The 17,537-nt window shown below is 39.1% G+C and overlaps 1 protein-coding gene and 1 non-coding gene across 4 annotated transcripts in view; both read right to left on the reverse strand.

Moving 5' to 3' along the window:
* Positions 1-17,537, reverse strand: part of ATP7A (ATPase copper transporting alpha) — a 105,153-nt gene that overhangs the window by 40,438 nt on the left and 47,178 nt on the right. For all 3 annotated transcript variants that reach the window (XM_024574979.3, XM_045183804.2, XM_045183805.3), the window contains 3 exons: positions 8,996-9,202; positions 4,731-4,894; positions 768-929 (listed from right to left, as the gene is read on the reverse strand). In XM_024574979.3, the coding sequence (XP_024430747.2) occupies positions 768-929; positions 4,731-4,894; positions 8,996-9,202 (533 nt within the window). The remainder of the gene's footprint in view (positions 1-767; positions 930-4,730; positions 4,895-8,995; positions 9,203-17,537) is intronic.
* On the reverse strand, positions 10,134-10,269 carry LOC112317965 (small nucleolar RNA SNORA21). The gene has a single exon (XR_002976171.2). It is a non-coding gene; the product is annotated as a small nucleolar RNA SNORA21 (small nucleolar RNA).

Raw genomic sequence — 17,537 nt, forward strand, 5'->3', positions numbered from 1 at the left:
TTATCTATTCTAATATGATCTTATCTGAACTATTAATATGCTTTATCAGGGGTGTCCAACCTGCATCCTGCGGGCCACATGCATCTCAGGATGGCTATGAATGCAGCCCAAGACAAAATCGTAAATTTATTTAAACCATTATGAGATTTTTGTGTGTGAGATTACATGTCACAGTGTATTTAAAGTGTGGCCCAAGACACCTCTTCTTCTTCCAGTGTGACCCAGAGATGCCAAAAGGTTGGACATCCCTGCATACACTAGAACACCAATGGTATACGACATTAAAACCTTTAAAGCACTTCCACGTGTACTACCACATAAGATATGCTGAAGAACATAAGATGAATTTATCACAAAAGGGTTTGATCTTTTAAATTTCTTACTTTAACATAAAAATACATCTTTTGCTTTGACCTAACAAACAATAAAGCATCTAGCAGGATGCCTCACTTCTTAACGATTAACATAAATCTTACTCATAACAAATCGTATTTCAATTACATTATCTAAACACTTTTTGAATATGGTGTATTTCTACTTTAAATCTGCTCCTGATTTATAGTGCTGTATCATCCCTTTGGCTAACTCTTCCTGACAAATACCAAAAAAAAAAAAAAGGCAGACACATTTGCATTACATTTTGAGACAGATGATGTCTAGAGTAACCAAAGATGTCAGATTTTTTCATTCTCTCTCTCTGATACAAACCAGAAGCAATTCAAAGGAGTGCTGATTAAATAGGCAAGAACAAAGAAAGTGGCACTTACTTCAACTGTATGGATAATATCTCTGGGACCGATAATTTCTGGATCATATTTAATATGTGCTTTGTTGGTTGCCAGGGCCACAGAGCAGTAGAAAATCCCTCTGTGCTTTGTGAGGGTAGATTCTATTTTATGTACACAGGAGGCGCACGTCATTCCTCTCACCTGTTAAAGACAAATGCATTGTTATTCAGAAATATACTTTTCCTCCATTAAACATGAGTTATTATTGTAAATTTTTTTAAAATGTTGCAACATGGGATAGTCACACAAGATCTTTCTGCACTAGGATTATGCTTTAGATATCATCACTAGGCCACTTTCATACCACGTGGAACAAGGATATGGTCCAGCTGCCACAGGTTACACTGAAGAGGGTCTCATGAAAAGTCTTCCTCTTCTTGTCACTACTTCTTGTAGAGAATTTGACAAATCATTGCTTCTTTTTTTATTAATTGATTTTAGAAAAAGAGAGAGGAAAGATGGGGGAGAGCAGGGGGAGAGAGAGAGAGAGAGAGAGATCGATTTGTTGTTCCACTTATTTATGCTTTCATGGGTCGATTCTTGTATGGGCCCTGACTGTTGATTGAACCTGCAATCTTAATATATCAGAACAACGCTCCAACCAACTGTGCTACCCAACCAGGACTCACTGTTTCTTGTATTTAATGCCTTGCTTCCCTCTAGATTTTTCATTATGCTAAAATCATGTAACTGTTAGTATTACTTTTAGTGAAGGTTAATAGAAGACAAAAGTGCTCTACATTTGTCTAAAAATATATTTTGCCCTATGTGTTGGCTGACATTAAATATAGTTTAGTTGGGCACTAAATTCTAAAGGCACGGTACCGGAAATTTGGAATGACTGTGTAAGGAGCGCATCAATTCATCTCCCGTAAAAAGCAATGATAAACCTGGGGGAAAGTTTCCACAAACAACTATTGAAAATGGTGTTGGAAAAAACTCATCAGATACCTGCAAAATAATGAAACTACACCACCATCTCACAACATACACAAGAATAAATTCTAAATGGATTAAATGCTTAAATGTAAGACTCTAATCCATAAAACTCCTAGAAGAACATAGGAAGTAAACATAGGCAATAAAATCTCTGACATTTCACTTAGCAATATATTTTTCTCATTATTTCCTCAGGAAAGGGAAACAACAACAAAAAAATAAACAAATGGGACTACATCACACTAAAAAGTTTTTAGACAGCAAAGAAAATCATCATCAAAATGAAAAGACAACCCACTGAATGGAAGTAGATATTCGTCAATGATCTATCTGATAAGGGGTTAGTATCCAAAATTTATAAAGAACTCATAGAGCTCAACACCCAAAAAGCAAACAGTCCAATTAAAAAATGGGCAAAGGACCTGAATAGACACTTCTCCAAAGAGGACATACAGATGGCCCATAGATATATGAAAAGATGCTCAATATCACCAATCTTCACAGAGATGCAAATGAACACCACAGTGAGATATCACGTCACACCTGTCAGAATGGCCATCATAAACAAATCTACAAACAACAAGTGCTGGCCAGGATGTGCAGAAAGGGGAACCCTCATGCACTGTTGGTGGGAATGCAGACTGGTGCAGCCACTGTGGAAAACAGTATGGAGAGACCTCAAAAAATTAATAATGGAGCTCCCTTATGACCCAGCAATTCCACTTCTGAGAATTTATCTGAAGAAACCCCAAACATTAATTCAAAAGAATACATGGACCCCTGTGTTCATTGCAGAGTTATTTACAAAAGCCAAGGCATGAAAGCAACACAAGTGTCAGTAGGTGAGTGGATAAAAAAGCTGTGGTACATTTACACAATGGAATTCTATGCAGCAGAGAGAAAGAAGGAGCTTATACCCTTTGCAACAGCATGGATGGAACTGGAGAGCATTATGCTAAGTGAAATAAGCCAGGCGGTGAGGGACAAATACCATATGATCTCATCTTTAACTGGAACATAATCAACAAAAGAAAAAAGCAAACAAAATATAGCCTGAGTCATTGAAGTTAAGAGCAATCTAACAATCACCAGAGGGGAGGGAGGAGGAGACAGTGGGGAGAGGGGTTTTCAGGAACTACTATAAAGGACACATGGAGAAGACCAAGGGGGAGGGTGGAGGCGGGGGAGGGAGGTGGGTTTGGCTGGGGTGGGGTGGAGGAGTGGGGAGAAAATGCAGACAACTGTAATTGAACAATAAAAAAAAGAAGAAGAAGAATGAAACTTTACCATTTGCAACAGCATAGATAGACCTAGAGAGTATTATGCTCAGTGAAATAAGTTAAAGAAAGATAAACATCACTTGATTTCACTTATATGTGCAATCTAAAGAACAAAATAAATGAACAAAAAAAATTGAAACAGACTCATGGACACAGACTGACATAGACTTATGGTCACCAGAGGAAAGGGATGTGGGGCACTGAATGAAAGAGGTGAAGGGATTAAGAAGTATAAATTGGTAGTTACAGAATAGTGACAGGGATGTAAAGTACAGCACAGGGAATATAGTCATTAATACCATAAATAACTATATATGCTGCCAGGTGGGTACCGGATATACAGGGAGAACACTAAGGTATATGATTATCTAACCACTATGGTGTACACTTGAAACCAACAGAAAATAATACTGAAAGTAAACTGTAATTGAAAAGTAAAAACACATCAAAAAAAACCCTATTGAAATATTCTGAGAAGTGACTAAAAAGTATACAACAAATCACAAAGCATTTATGGTGATATCAGTAATGGTGGAGTAAGCATCTCTAAAAAATTGCATCCTTCATAAAAAGCAGTAAGAAAACTGGGAAAAATTTTGAGAACCAACTTTTTCAGAAATTTGGGACTGAAAAGCTTGCGGCAACCCAGGAAGCATTTCTTCAAGAACATGAGATGAGCCCTGCCTGGCTAGTGTGGCTCAGCTGGTTGGAGCGTCGTCCCCAAACCAAAAGGTTGTGGGTTTGGGTTCCTGGTCAGGGCACATGCCTAGGTTGCGGGATCGATCCCTGGTCCACGGCATGTGCAGGAGGCAACCTGTCTATGCTTCTCTCTTGCATCAGTGTTTCTCTCTCTCCTTTCCTCTCTCTAAAAGCAATACACAAATGTCCTCAGGTGAAGATGGAAAAAAAAGAAAATCAGATGAATCTCAATAAAACAGCAACCTATGCAGCATTATAATTGTCCCTCCCCTCCAGCTCTGTGATAGTCATAAACACCACCAGCTCACAATCTTGGTAAAAAACAGCATCAAATGCAACCAGTACAGGCAAAAAGGGTTGGAGCTCCTTGAAAGCCTCTTTGTCAGTGAACTTACATTATTTGAACTATCTGAGGGTTGTATGAAATATTTCACTTGCCCTGACTGGAGTTCAGTGGGTGAAAAAGCTTTTTCCTCTAGAAAAATTTGTCCAAAACAACCACAGAAGCCCTGGCTGGTGTGGCTCAGTGGATTGAGTGCCAGCTTGTGAACTGAAAGGTCGCCATCTGATTCCCAGTCAGGGCATATGCCCAGTAGGGGGCGAGTGAGAGGCAAACTATCAATGTTTCACACCTCGATGTTTCTCACCCTCTCTTTCTCCTTCCCTTCCCCCCCCATAAATAAATAAATAAATATCTTTTTAAAAACTTAAGTCTTTAATGTACCTGGAACTTATTTTTTTACATGCTATAGGTACAAATCTTATTATATTTTTAAAACTTGATTTTCATTTATTCATTCCAACCCAAGTCTTTTGTGGTTTCTAATAGAAATATGATGATTATCTTCTACATTCCGTGCTTGAAAGTCCCCATAAAGTCTTATCTTATCCTACCATTTTCCAGGTCTCTTAATTTTCCTTTCATGTCTTATTTTTCCAACTTTAATTATTTTTGGAACTCTTTTCTGAATCCTCATTAAATCTTTCTGGGAAGTTTATTAATCACACTAAAATTGTTACTTACAACAAGTTCCAAAACGCCATCCCCTTCATCGGCATTTTCTATCACAGTGGCTCCAAATCCCAGCTCTCGGATGAACTCGGCTATCATCGGGGGTTGTATAATAGCAGGATTATATCTTACTTCTGCCTTGCCAGCCATCAGAGCCACAAGTACAGAATATATTCCTAGGAGCATGGATAAGAAAAACAATTCAGATAGCACTTCTTATTTTAAAAAACAGTAATGGCCCTAGCTGGTGTGGATTGAGTGCCAGCCTGTGGACCAAAGGGTCGCTGCTGGTTTGATTCCCAGTCAGGGCACATGCCTGGGTTGCAGGCCAGGTCCCCAGTAGGGGGTGTGCGAGAGGCAGCCACACACTGATGTTTCTCTCCCTCTCTTTCTCCCTCCCCTCCCCTCCCCTCTCTCTAAAACTAAATACGTAAAATCTTTAAACATAATAAAAAATTAAAAATTAAAAAATAGCCTTGGGTGGTGTTGCTCAATGTATTCAGTGCCAGCCTGCTACCCAAAGGGTTACTGGTTCGATTCCCAGTCAGGGCACATGCCTGGGTTGTGGGCCAGGTCCCCAGTGGAGGGCTCATGAGAGGCAACCACACACTGGTGTTTCTCTCCCTCTCTTTCTCCCTCCCTTCTCCCTCTGAAAATAAATAGATAAAATCAAAGAATAAATAAAATTATAAATAAAAATTTTAAAAAGTAATGCAATAATATTGTTTTCAACTTAACTGGGAAAGGATTAAAGTGAATCTGGAGAAATTGGTTAGTTAACTTTTATATATAGTGTTAAACCCAAACCAAATAAAACTATTTGAAAAAAGGGCCTTAAATTCTTAAAATTTTTATTATACAATTTTTCAATTTTATACTTATGTATATATACACACACAAAGAACATTAATAAACTTGATAGACTGATTACCCAGTTTCAACAATTAAACAGTTATCAATAATACCAGCTGACCTTGTTTCATCTATATTCCTAGCCAAGTAATCCGTGCCCTCTACCCTGCTTATTTTCAAGCAAATCCCAGGCATCATATCATTTGTCTTGTAAATATTTAAATATACATTTCTATTGGGGGTGATGGGGATAATGGTGGAAAGAAGGGGCAGAGATTAGACAGAGAACATGTATGAATGACCCATGGACATGGACAACCGGGTGGGGATGGACTGTGGGAGGGGGGGCTGGGATGGGCAGAAGAGAGCAAAGGGGGAAAATTTGAGACAACTGTAATAGAATAACAATAAAATACTTTTTAAAAAGGTATTGTTCTCTTTATAATAACCACAACACCATTATCATACCTAAAATAATTCTACAATATCATCAATTATCCAAGCAACATTCACATTTCCACAAGTGTCTTATAACTGTTTGTTAGTTCATTTAACACAGTTCTTTTTTGTTTGAAGCAGGCCCATGAATTGCAGTCAGTTGAGATCTTATCATGTAAATATAAAGCATTTTTAGAAACTAATGAGACAAGAGTCCTAGAGAAAGGAAACTATGAACATAGGAAATCACTGTGGTTGTAGCAAAAATTCCAAGAATGTGCCAACATACACATGATAATATTATCAAATAATAGTCATTTCTTAAAATTCTCAAGTTTTCCTGTCTGGCACACACTAATCTAAACTGCTGTTATTCCTCAAATGAAAAAGTGCCACACAACTCGGTAGCAGAACAAAGGAGTTCATTTTATGACAGTCACGCTCTGTTCTGGTGAAAGCCTTTTGTTAACAAGCGTTCCTCTTCTGTAGGCCAGCTATCGCTGTCCTTGCCAGGAAGAAAATTAATTACACATAGCAGAAATGGCAGCTCTATCTAGGAATCTGTGGCACTTTGTGGCTATGTGACAGGGAATGAGGGTCAGCAGTTAATAAGACAGCTTGGGGTGGGAAGGTGATACAAAGAAAAAATAATAACCAAATATTAATTTAATACTTTTTAATAAGAAAACAAAGTACTTCATATAATCTAAGCTTTCTAATATAAAATGTTTCTCTGGGCTAATAATTCAGAGAAACAGTTCATAGGGAAGTATCACTAATAAGAGGACAGAGAAAGTATGAAAAGATCTTTTTGCTTCAGTTGAATGTAAATCTATAGGCAAACAGAAATGCATAGGAAATTCTGATTTTTTAAATTTCAAAAATAGGTTTCAAACTTATATAAATTATGGATAATTAAAAAAAAATTCTTACTTCAGCCCTGGCTGGTGTGGCTTAGTGGATTGAGTGCTGGCCTTTGAACCAGAGGGTCACTGGTTCAATTTCCGGTCAGGGCACATGCCTGGGTTGCACACCAGGTCCCCAGTAGGGGGCGCACAACAGGCAACCACACGCTGATGTTTCTCTCCCTCTCTTTCTCCCTCCCTTCCCCCTCTAAAAATGAATAAATATTTTTAAAAATTTCTACTTCAAACTATAATTAGAAGTCATTGTCTTCATTTTTAGAAACATAATGTGAAGACCAGTGTTACCTGGTTTAAAAAACAAAAAGGTCAATGTGGTAACCCAAACTCAGCCAATGATATTCCTAACTGGGTTAAAAGGTGGTAAAGGAGTAACTGGGAGAATCAGCTTAACAGATTTATTAATAAAAAGATTTGTAGCCCTGACCAGTGTGCCTCAGTTGCTTGGGCATTGTCCCACAAAGCGAAAGGTCACTGGTTCGATCCCCAGTCAGGGCACATGCCTGGGTTTCGGGTTCAGTACCCGGTCGAGGCATGTAGGAGAGACAACCAATTGATGTTTCTCTCCTTCTCTTTCTCCCTCCCCTCCCCTCTCTCTAAAAATAAATAAATAAATAAATAAATAAATAAATAAATAAATAAATAAAAATAACATCTTTAAATAAAAGATTGTAATTCACACAGGCACTGCTTGTCTCATGAAAAAGGCTATTTCTGAGTTGCCCCAGAATAGTTGATTATAAAATTAGACAGGAGACTTTTTTTAACTTTCACTTGCTTGCAACCTTCCATTTTTTCTTTTTCAGTCAATCAAAGTGTAATATAAGCTTTAGCCTTGACTGTATTTTAATTAGATGTAATGGAGGCTGAAATGGAAGATGCAGAAATGACAGAATGAAGACAAGATAATATTGAAATGAAAATGGCTCTGTATAACATACATTTGGTTATAATGTTCTGGCCTTTATAAGGTGATTCTACTAGCCAGAAGCCTACATTATTACTATACATGTTTTGAGTTATTTCCCCAATAGTAGGGATAAGCTTATACTAATCTTATTTGGCCCTTGTAACTAACAACATATATCTTTAAAATATGTGGGGCTAGGGCTACCTAAGTACTAAGCCTATGACTTCAGTCTCACTAAACATAATCACACATCTCTATGGTTAACAAATCTGCTATGTCATACTGTGTAGTAATATGAATGTAAATTTGTAAGCTAAAACATTCCATAGAAAACTAAAAATAGAACTGCCTTTTGACCCAGCAATTCCACTGCTGGGATTATATCCTAAGAACCCTGAAACACCAATCCATAAGAACCTAAGCGCCCCAGTGTTCATAAATAATGTAGAATTTCTAAGACTTTGTAACCTAGGATTAAAAGTTGCACGTATTAAGTAACCTTTGAACATTTTTACTGCAAGCAAAGATCCAATTGTTGAAAGAGAATATACAGGGTTGGCAAACCTAGGTTTACAGTTATGTGTACTCAAAACAGTTTATTCTTGCATTATTTATTAATTACTGTGTTATTTATTTGTATTATTTGTTTTATTATTGTTATTATTTCATATCCTTACTTATGATTTATCTTGTAGATAATGATGGCTGGTAATTTAACCTACTTTTGCCCACCCCTACAATTCTAAACAAACTTGGTTTTAGTCTCATGCATGGGCTGGGTATAGTAATACTGAAATTTATAAATCCTAGTTATTAGTTTTAAACATAGCTTTATCAGGAAATTTGTATGCTTCTTAAAATACACTGCAGCCAAGATCCATAAAGAATGCTAATGTTATATATTTCCTTCTGCTATTTTCCTACAAATGTCATTGATATTACAATGTGCTTGTGAAGCAAATGAGACAGGAGCTATATCTAAGGGCATAAAACACTAACAACCACCAGCTGTCAGAAAGTCAAGGTTGTCCTGAACATAACTGACAGGGTTTATGAGGTCTTGTTAAGAATCACACACATGATAACAAAACACGTATGAAAGGACAGAGTCCTCAAACTAGAACATAAAACAACAGGCTTTATGAGTGTCTCACCTTCTTCTCGTCTTAAGTTCCGTTCAATGTTTGCTACACAGGAAGCACAGGTCATACCAGTGACCTGTATGTAACACTTAGATGAAGTCTTTGCATCCTCCTTGTCATGAATTGGTGTCATCATTTTAGTATGAAATTCATTCGTTGAGGTCAAATGTGGCATTTCCAACGAGGGCTGAGCTATTACCACCAATGGCTCATTTGTTTCTGGTGGACAGAGAAAGAGTATTTTTATTTGAGGTGCTCTCCAGCCTAATCCTAGTCATTCATCACAATCCACCCCTAAGCACTGTCAATCTGTGCCTTTAAAACCAGCTGGTGTGGCTCAGTGGAGGGAGCACCATACTGTGAACCAAAAGGTCGCCAGTTCAATTCCCAGTCAGGGCAGATGCCTGGGATACAGTCTAGGTCCCCAGGTGGGGCGTGTGGGAGAGGCAACCAGTTGATGTGTCTCTTGCATATGGATGTTTCTCTCCCTCCCTTTCTGTCTCTCTAAAAATAGTATCTTTAAAAAATGATTTCCCTTGGGGAGTGGCAGAGAGTAAACAAAACTTTGGTTGTATCAAGTTCTTTCAGCCATTATCTCCAGCCCAAACCCTAAGTAGAGAGCAGTTTGTTAACGGACAGCTTTTATATTTAGAACAAATTTTTAACATCATGTTAACAATTTGCATTCTCATAGTAACGCATTTCATGGTGCAATAAGTGGAACAAGAAGCAATTTACAAAATAGTTTTGCAGGGTCAGAAAATGTGCTATTCTGTTTTACTCAGTGCAGTATTATCAATCACCTGCTAAGAAAGAAAAACTGTTTCTCTCTAGCACATCCAAGCACCTGCAAAAATAAAAGCTAAAGATTTTCAACTCTCCTGCAGAGATAAGGAGGAAAAGAAGTGATGTGGAAATTTCCACTAACCTAACTTGTTCTTTCCTCTCCTTGAGCAAGAAACTGGTTCGGGTCTATAAGGACGGCCCACAGAGAAAGCCCTACGTGACTAGGTTGGTTTTCAGGATGCTGAAGGAGGGCATCTTTGAAGAAACTTTAACAAAAGCCTGACCATTTCCCTAATGGATAATGATATGAACTCCTCAAATCAGTATAATAACGGCTCTGAAATTTTATTTATTTTTTTCATCCTCTTGCCACACCACCGATTGAAGCGAAACAACACGACATGCTGCCACTTCACCCAAAAGCGGTATTTTCACTTTGCCCTTTCTGGACGACTCAGTGGGTCATCAGCGAAAGGCCCAATGAGTGTTTTTCAAAGGGGTCGGCTCTGAAATTTTACTGCATATACAGTCACCTGGGGAATCTTGTTAAAATGCAAATTCTGATTCAGTACATGGAGGGTGAGGCTTGAGATCCTGGTTTTTCACCAGTCTGAGTACAGCAAAGGCCACTTTGAACAGCAAAGGATTAGATTCTCCCAATTCTGAAACTACTCAGTCGCTGGTCTTGAGTGAATCACTCAAGATTATGAAAGCATCAATCAGAACATAGAGGGCAGAATTTGCCAAAGAGCACGGGAATCTTAAAGAACTCAAAAAGGACGCTGGTTGGCCCCAAGGAATAGCTTTGACTTTGGAAAAAGGATTATTTTAATCTAGCCAGATCTTACTTAATTCTCTCATAATTACTGTCAAGACTTAATTTTGAACCTGGAATATGAAACAAAAGTTCATCCTGCAAATTCCTTTATGTCTTGTTCCACAGTAAGTTAGTTATTTCAGGCACAAGAGGTCATCTGCAATCCTCACACAGTACACTATTCAATTAAAACAGGTCACAGAGGTAGTCCCTTTTAAGTTATCTCAGCCAGACTTCTCAACAAAGATCCATAAAACTGGGACCTTTGCCCCAGTTAGTATGGGAAGCAGAAGAGCAAAAGCTTCCATCTTCTACTTTCTATAGGCTATAGCAACAGTACTTATGCCTAAACGAATGTAAAAGAAAGGTTAACTTTCCTGCGCTTGAGGCACCGATCAGAAAAGATTCCAAAAATTTTAAGAAAGGATTTCCAATCTGATCCTCAAAGCTGGTAGGTTCACTGTCTAAATTAACGTGAGGAATAAATGCATAATAGAAAATGGCTTAAAAACAATTACAAACATCAGGTCTGCAACTTACTCTCAAATGATTCAGAGAAGGGTATGTATGTGTGATTTTGTATATGTGTGTATATATGTATGTCATAGAGAATGAGAATGGTAAAACAAATGTGGTGAAATACTGATACCTGGGGAATTTGAATGCAGTAGGTCAAAAAAAATTCTTTGTTCTGTTCCTGTGGCCTTTCTGTAAGTTTGAAATTAAAACGAAGTTTAAATAAAATATTTTTTAAAAATTAAAAGGCCCTGGCTGGTGTGGCTCAGTGGATTGACTGCCAGCCTGTGAACCAAAGGGTCGCTGGTTCGATTCCCAGTCAGGGCACATGCCTGGGTTTCAAGCCAGGTCCCCAGTGGGGGGCACGTGAGACACACCCACACATTGACATTTCTCTCCCTCTCTTCCTCCCTCCCTTCCCCTCTCTCTAAAAATAATAAATAAAATATTTTTAAAAGAACGGAAATTTATAAAGAATACTAAAATGTTAAAGAGACCCCAGTATTAAAAGTCTAAACAGGGAGAACCAAGATGGCAGCGTAGGTAGATACACTGCGCCTCCTCGCACAACCAGAACTGACAGAGAATCGAACAGCAAGGGGGACCGACACCAAGAAAATAGAAAATAACCATTCATCCAGACTGGTAGGAGGGGCGGAGACGGCACTGGGGTGGAGAGGACTCGCGTGGCTGTGGCGGGACTGAGACTGGCGGAGTGTGGGACAAATGGCGCAGGCAGTCTGAGCACTAGCAGACCCTGCAGCCCCACATTTGCACAGATAAACCCAGTGGGCCGGACTCAGAGTGGCGGAGAGCGGGGCAGGCAGAGCAGCGGGTAGCACCCCGAGGCCCCACATTCGCACACAGATAAACCGGACAAATGGCAGGGAGCGAAGCAGACCGAGTAACCCAGGGCTCCAGCTCAGGGAAATAAAGCCTCAAACCTCTGATTGAAAACGCCCGTGGGGGTTGGGGCGGCAGCAGGAGAGACTCCCAGCCTCACAGGAGAGGTCGTTGGAGAGACCCACAGGGGCCTAGAGTGTGCACAGGCCCACTTACTCGGGAACCAGCACCAGAGTGGCCCAGTTTGATTGTGGGTATCGGAGTGAAAGATTGAAATCCGGAGGAGAGTGAGGCGGGCGCCATTGCTCCCACTCGGCCCCTCCCCCACATACTGCCTCACAGCACAGCGACCAGCATTACCCCGCCCCGGTGAACACCTAAGGCTCCGCCCCTTAAAGTAACAGAAGCGCCAAGACAAACAAACAAACAAAAATGGCCCAAATGACAGAACACTTCAAAGCTCCAGAAAAAATACAACTAAGCGAGGAAGAGATAGCCAACCTATCGGATGCACAGTTCAAAGCACTGGTTATCAATATGCTCACAGACTTGGTTGAATCTATTCGAAAAACAGATGAAAAAGTGAAGCCTATGCTAAGAGAAACAAAGGAAAATGTACAGGGAACCAATAGTGATGAGAAGGAAACTGGGACTCAAATCAATGGTGTGGACCAGAAGGAAGAAACAAACATCCAACCAGAAAAGAATGAAGAAACAAGAACTTGGAAAAATGAGGAGAGGCATAGGAACCTCCAGGACATCTTGAAACGTTCCAACATCCGAATTATAGGGGTGCCAGAAGGAGAAGAGGAAGAACAAAAAATTGAAAACTTATTTGAACAAATAATGAAGGAGAACTTCCCTCATCTGGCAAAGGAAATAGACTTCCGGGAAGTCCAGGAAGCTCAGAGAGTCCCAAAGAAGCTGGACCCAAGGAGGAACACGCCAAGGCACATCATCATTACATTACCCAAGATTAAATGCAAGGACCTACATCCAAGATTACTGTATCCAGCAAAGCTATCACTTAGAATGGAAGGGAAGATAAAGTGCTTCTCAGATAAGGTCAAGTTAAAGAAGTTCATCATCACCAAGCCCTTATTATATGAGATGTTAAAGGGAGTTACCTAAGAAAAAGAAGATAAAAAATATGAACAGTAAAAATGACAGCAAACTCACAGTTATTAACGACCACACCTAAAACAAAAACGAGAGCAAACTAGGCAAACAACTAGAACATGAGGGTTGTCATTAAGGGAGTGGGAGGGGAGAGAGGGGGAAAGGTACAGAGAATAAGTAGCATAGATGATAGGTGGAAAATAGACAGGGGGAGGGTAAAAATAGTGTAGGAAATGTAGAAGCCAAAGAACTTATAAGTATGACCCATGGACATGAACTATGGGGGGGGGGGATGTGGGAGGGAGGGGGGTGGGCAGGATGGAGTGGAGTGGGGGGGGTTAATGGGACAACTGTAATAGCATAATCAATAAATATATTAAAAAAAAAAAAACAAAAAAAAAAGTCTAAACAGAGTATAAGAAATACATGATTGCTAAAGGAAGTAACTATGAAAGCAGAAGAAAATTTAAATTGGAGATATTGGAAGTGAAACTGTATGAGTTACCCATAAAAAATGACTGAAATTAGTTTCAGCAAATTAATAATTCATAATAATTATGAATAATTCATAATTCAACATCATGAATGTGTGAAGCATCAGTTTCACATATTGATGCTTCCCTCTTTCTTCCTTTTCTCTTTAAAAATAAATATTTTTAAAAAGTAGATGATAAAATAGTTACAAAAAGGGAAAGGAATGTAATCGAGTATTTTGTTTGCTTTAACTGGTTAGTAAAAACTTACAGATATTATATTTTTGTTTAAGAGAATTATGTGATTGATGGTCATTAAAAGCACCCCCTCCATTTTTCTTTTGTTGTTTATCAAATATATTTTATTGATTATTCTATTACAATTGTCCCATATTTTTCTCCCCTTTATTCTCTTCTGCCCTGCACCTCGCCTCCCACCACCATTCCCCCATAGTTCATATCCATGGGTCATACATGTAACTTCTTTGGCTTCTCCATTTTCCATACTATTCTTAACCTTCCCCTGTCTATTTTGTACCTACAATTTATGCTCCTTATTCCCTGTACCTTTTCCCCCATTTTCCCCCTCCCCCTCCCCATTGATAACCCTCCATGTGATCTCCATTTCTGTGATTCTGTTCCTGTTCTAGTTGTTTGCTTATTTTTTTTTTTGTTTGTTGCAGGTATAGTTGTTAATAACTGTGAGTTTGTTGTCATTTTACTGTTCACATTTTTTAACTTCTTTTTCTTAGATAAGTCCCTTTAACATTTCATATAATAAAGGCTTGGTAATGATGAACTCCTTTAACTTGACCTTATCGGGGAAGCACTTGATCTGCCCTTCCATTCTAAATGATAGCTTTGCTGGACAGAGCAATCTTGGATGTAGGTCCTTGCCTTTCATGACTTGGAATACTTCTTTCCAGCCCCTTCTTGCCTGTAAGGTCTCTTTTGAGAAATCAGCTGACAGTCTTATGGGAACTCCTTTGTAGGTAACTGTCTCCTTTTCCCTTGCTGCTTTTAAGATTCTCTCCTTATCTTTAATCTTGGGTAATGTAATTATGATGTGCCTTGGTGTGTGCTTCCTTGGGTCCAACTTCTTTGGGACTCTCTGAGCTTCCTGGACTTCCCGGAAGTCTATTTCCTTTGCCAGATTGGGGAAGTTTTCCTTCATTATGTTTTCAAGTAAGTTTTCCACTTCTTACTCTTCCTCTTCTCCTTCTGGCAACCCTATGATTCAGATATTGGAATGTTTAAAGGTGTCCTGGAGGTTCTTAAGCCTCTCCTCATTTTTTCAAAATCTTGTTTCTTCATTCTGTTCTGGTTGAATGTTTATTTCTTCCTTCTGGTCCAAACTGTTGATTTGAGTCCCGGTTTCCTTCCCTTCACTGTTGGTTCCCTGTATGTTTTCCTTTATTTCAATTTCCATAGTCTTTATTTTTTCCTCTATTTTGCAACTATACTCAACCATTTTTATGAGCATCCTGATTACCGGTGTTTTCAACTCTGCATCTGATAGGTTGCCTATCTCTTCATTGCTTAGTTGTATTTTTTCTGGAACTTTGATCTGTTCTTTCATTTGAGCCTTTTTTTGTTTTCTTTCGGCACGCTTCTTACCTATTAAGGGGAGGAGCCTTAGGTATTCACCACGGAAGGGCAACCCACGTCCCTGTGTTGTGACACTGTGTGTGGAGGAGGGGCCTGAGAGGGAACAGTGCTGCTTATTTGGCTCTCAGTGGACTTTCAGTCACTTTCCCCACCCCCCACAAGCAAATTGGGCCCTTCTGGAGCTGATTCCCAGGTGGGTGGGTTTGTGTGCATTCTAGGACCCTGTGGGTCTCTCCAATTAACTCTCCCGTGAGGCTAGGAGTTTCTCTCACCACCTCAATCCCTGCAGGTTTTTTCAGTCAGAGGTTCTGAGGCTTTATTTCCCCATGCTGCAACCCTAGGTTGTGTGGTCTGTCTCACTCCCCAGTTTATCTGCACACAAATGTGGGACTGCTCGCTCTGCCAGCCACCTTGCTATGTGTCCTCTCCACCCTGGCCGCCTATCTTTGCCCTCCTACTGATCTGGATGAATGTTTCTTCAACTCCTTGGTTGTAAAACTTCCATACAGTTCCATTTTCTGGCAGTTCTGTTTATTTTTTGTTTTTAAATTTGTTGTTGTTCTTATTTTGGTTGTGCAAGGAGGAAAAGTGTATCTAGCTACGCCTCCATCTTTGCTGGAAGTCTTCACTATCGTCTTTAACGTGTATGGCTTATCCAGGACTAGTACGGTATGAAAGTGAAATACGCTGATCCCTCTCTTTTTGGGTCACGTCATAGAGCTATGCTATGAGGCCTGGATGCGCACTGCCACTGCCATTCAGAAAATGGGCAGCAACAATTCTGGCGGCAGACTCAGAGAGAGAGAGAGCAGGATGACAGCACGTGGGGATTAGGCTCATAGATGGAGAGTGGGATGACAGCTTTTGGGAGGTTAGAGGATGGAGGGATCGAGCAAAAAGGATAGACTCATTGACATGGATAACAGCGTGGTGATTACTGAGGGGAAGGGTGTATAAGGGAACTAAATGGTAATGGGGAAAAATACAGTGAAAAAGCAATTTTGGTGGCATCTTAAAACACTGATTGATCTGTAGCAGAAACACAGAATACGGTCACTTTGATGTCCACCTTTTACTCCTATAGGTAGCTGTGGTCACAATTCTATCTGGTCTTGTATGGTGACATTCACTGTGGCAAGGTTTTTCTCACCTATTTATTCATCGTGGCCATGACTGTGTTTATGAGCCCTAACAGATTCAGGGCACAGAACAGCCTCCTGGTAATTATTTGTTGAATAATCAAATCCTAGGACCCTTGACAAGAGTAGGTCGACATAAAAGACATTACTAAAAGTTACTGACCATGTTGTATTCATGGTTCCAGGGACTAGGCAGATGCTAGGCATGGTGCCAGAGACTATCAAACACTCTGGAATTCATCTACAGCAACTGGAAAGTTCTACTTTTGCTCTTCCCACATTTGTTATATAAAATCTCATAAATGCTAGCTATTTTAAATTCTATCATTTAGTGTTATATAATTATTGCATTAAATGAACAATGCTAATACAGGTTTAATTCAGAGACTTTATTCAAAGAGGTCAATGCAGCAAATTATTTAGACCAGTGCTTCTCAAACTTTAGTGTTATATGAATTTCCTAGAAGATTATCAAAATACAAATGTAGACTCTGTTGCAAAATATAGGCCCAAGTGAAAAGGACAAAATCTGTTTTGGGATCCAGTCTGAAATTTGGTGAGGTCCTTGTTTATGGTATGACAGACACCAGATCTGATCATGAGAAATATTTGTGTTTCATACCATATGTGACATAATTTGGGTTTCTATGTATGTAGGAGGCATAGCAATATCACAGTGTAATTTCTTTGACTGATACTGATGTGAACTAAACTTATTTATGTAGTGTTCATCATTGGCAACATAATGAATGTATCATGTATGCCGAACTATTTTAACAGAAACTTGTGAGGAATAATTCAACATTATGAATTACTGAAATGTGAATCAATATATTTTCAAATACTGTCATTCTGAACATTTTAAAATTATAACTGATGACAGATACAAGTAAATTTTTGCTGAAACTAATTTTAGTCATTTTTTATGGCAAACTCATAGTTTCACTTCCAATATCTCCAATTTAAATTTTCTTCTGCTTTCATAATTACTTCCTCTTCCAATCATGTATTTCTTATACTCTGTTTAGAGTTTAGAGTTTTAGTACTGGAGGATCTTTAACATTTTAGCATTCTGTATAAATTTTTTTTAATATTACTTATTTATCCTTAGAAAGAGGGAAAGGGAGGGAGAAAGAGAGGGAGAGAAACATCAGTGTGTGGTTGCCTCTTATGCGCTCTGCACTGGGGACTTGGCCTATAACCCAGGGATGTGGCCTGACTGGGAATTGAACCTACAACCTTTTGGTTTGCAG

Source organism: Desmodus rotundus, chromosome X, assembly GCF_022682495.2.
Source record: "Desmodus rotundus isolate HL8 chromosome X, HLdesRot8A.1, whole genome shotgun sequence".
In the NCBI taxonomy this organism is placed as follows: Eukaryota; Metazoa; Chordata; class Mammalia; order Chiroptera; family Phyllostomidae; genus Desmodus; species Desmodus rotundus.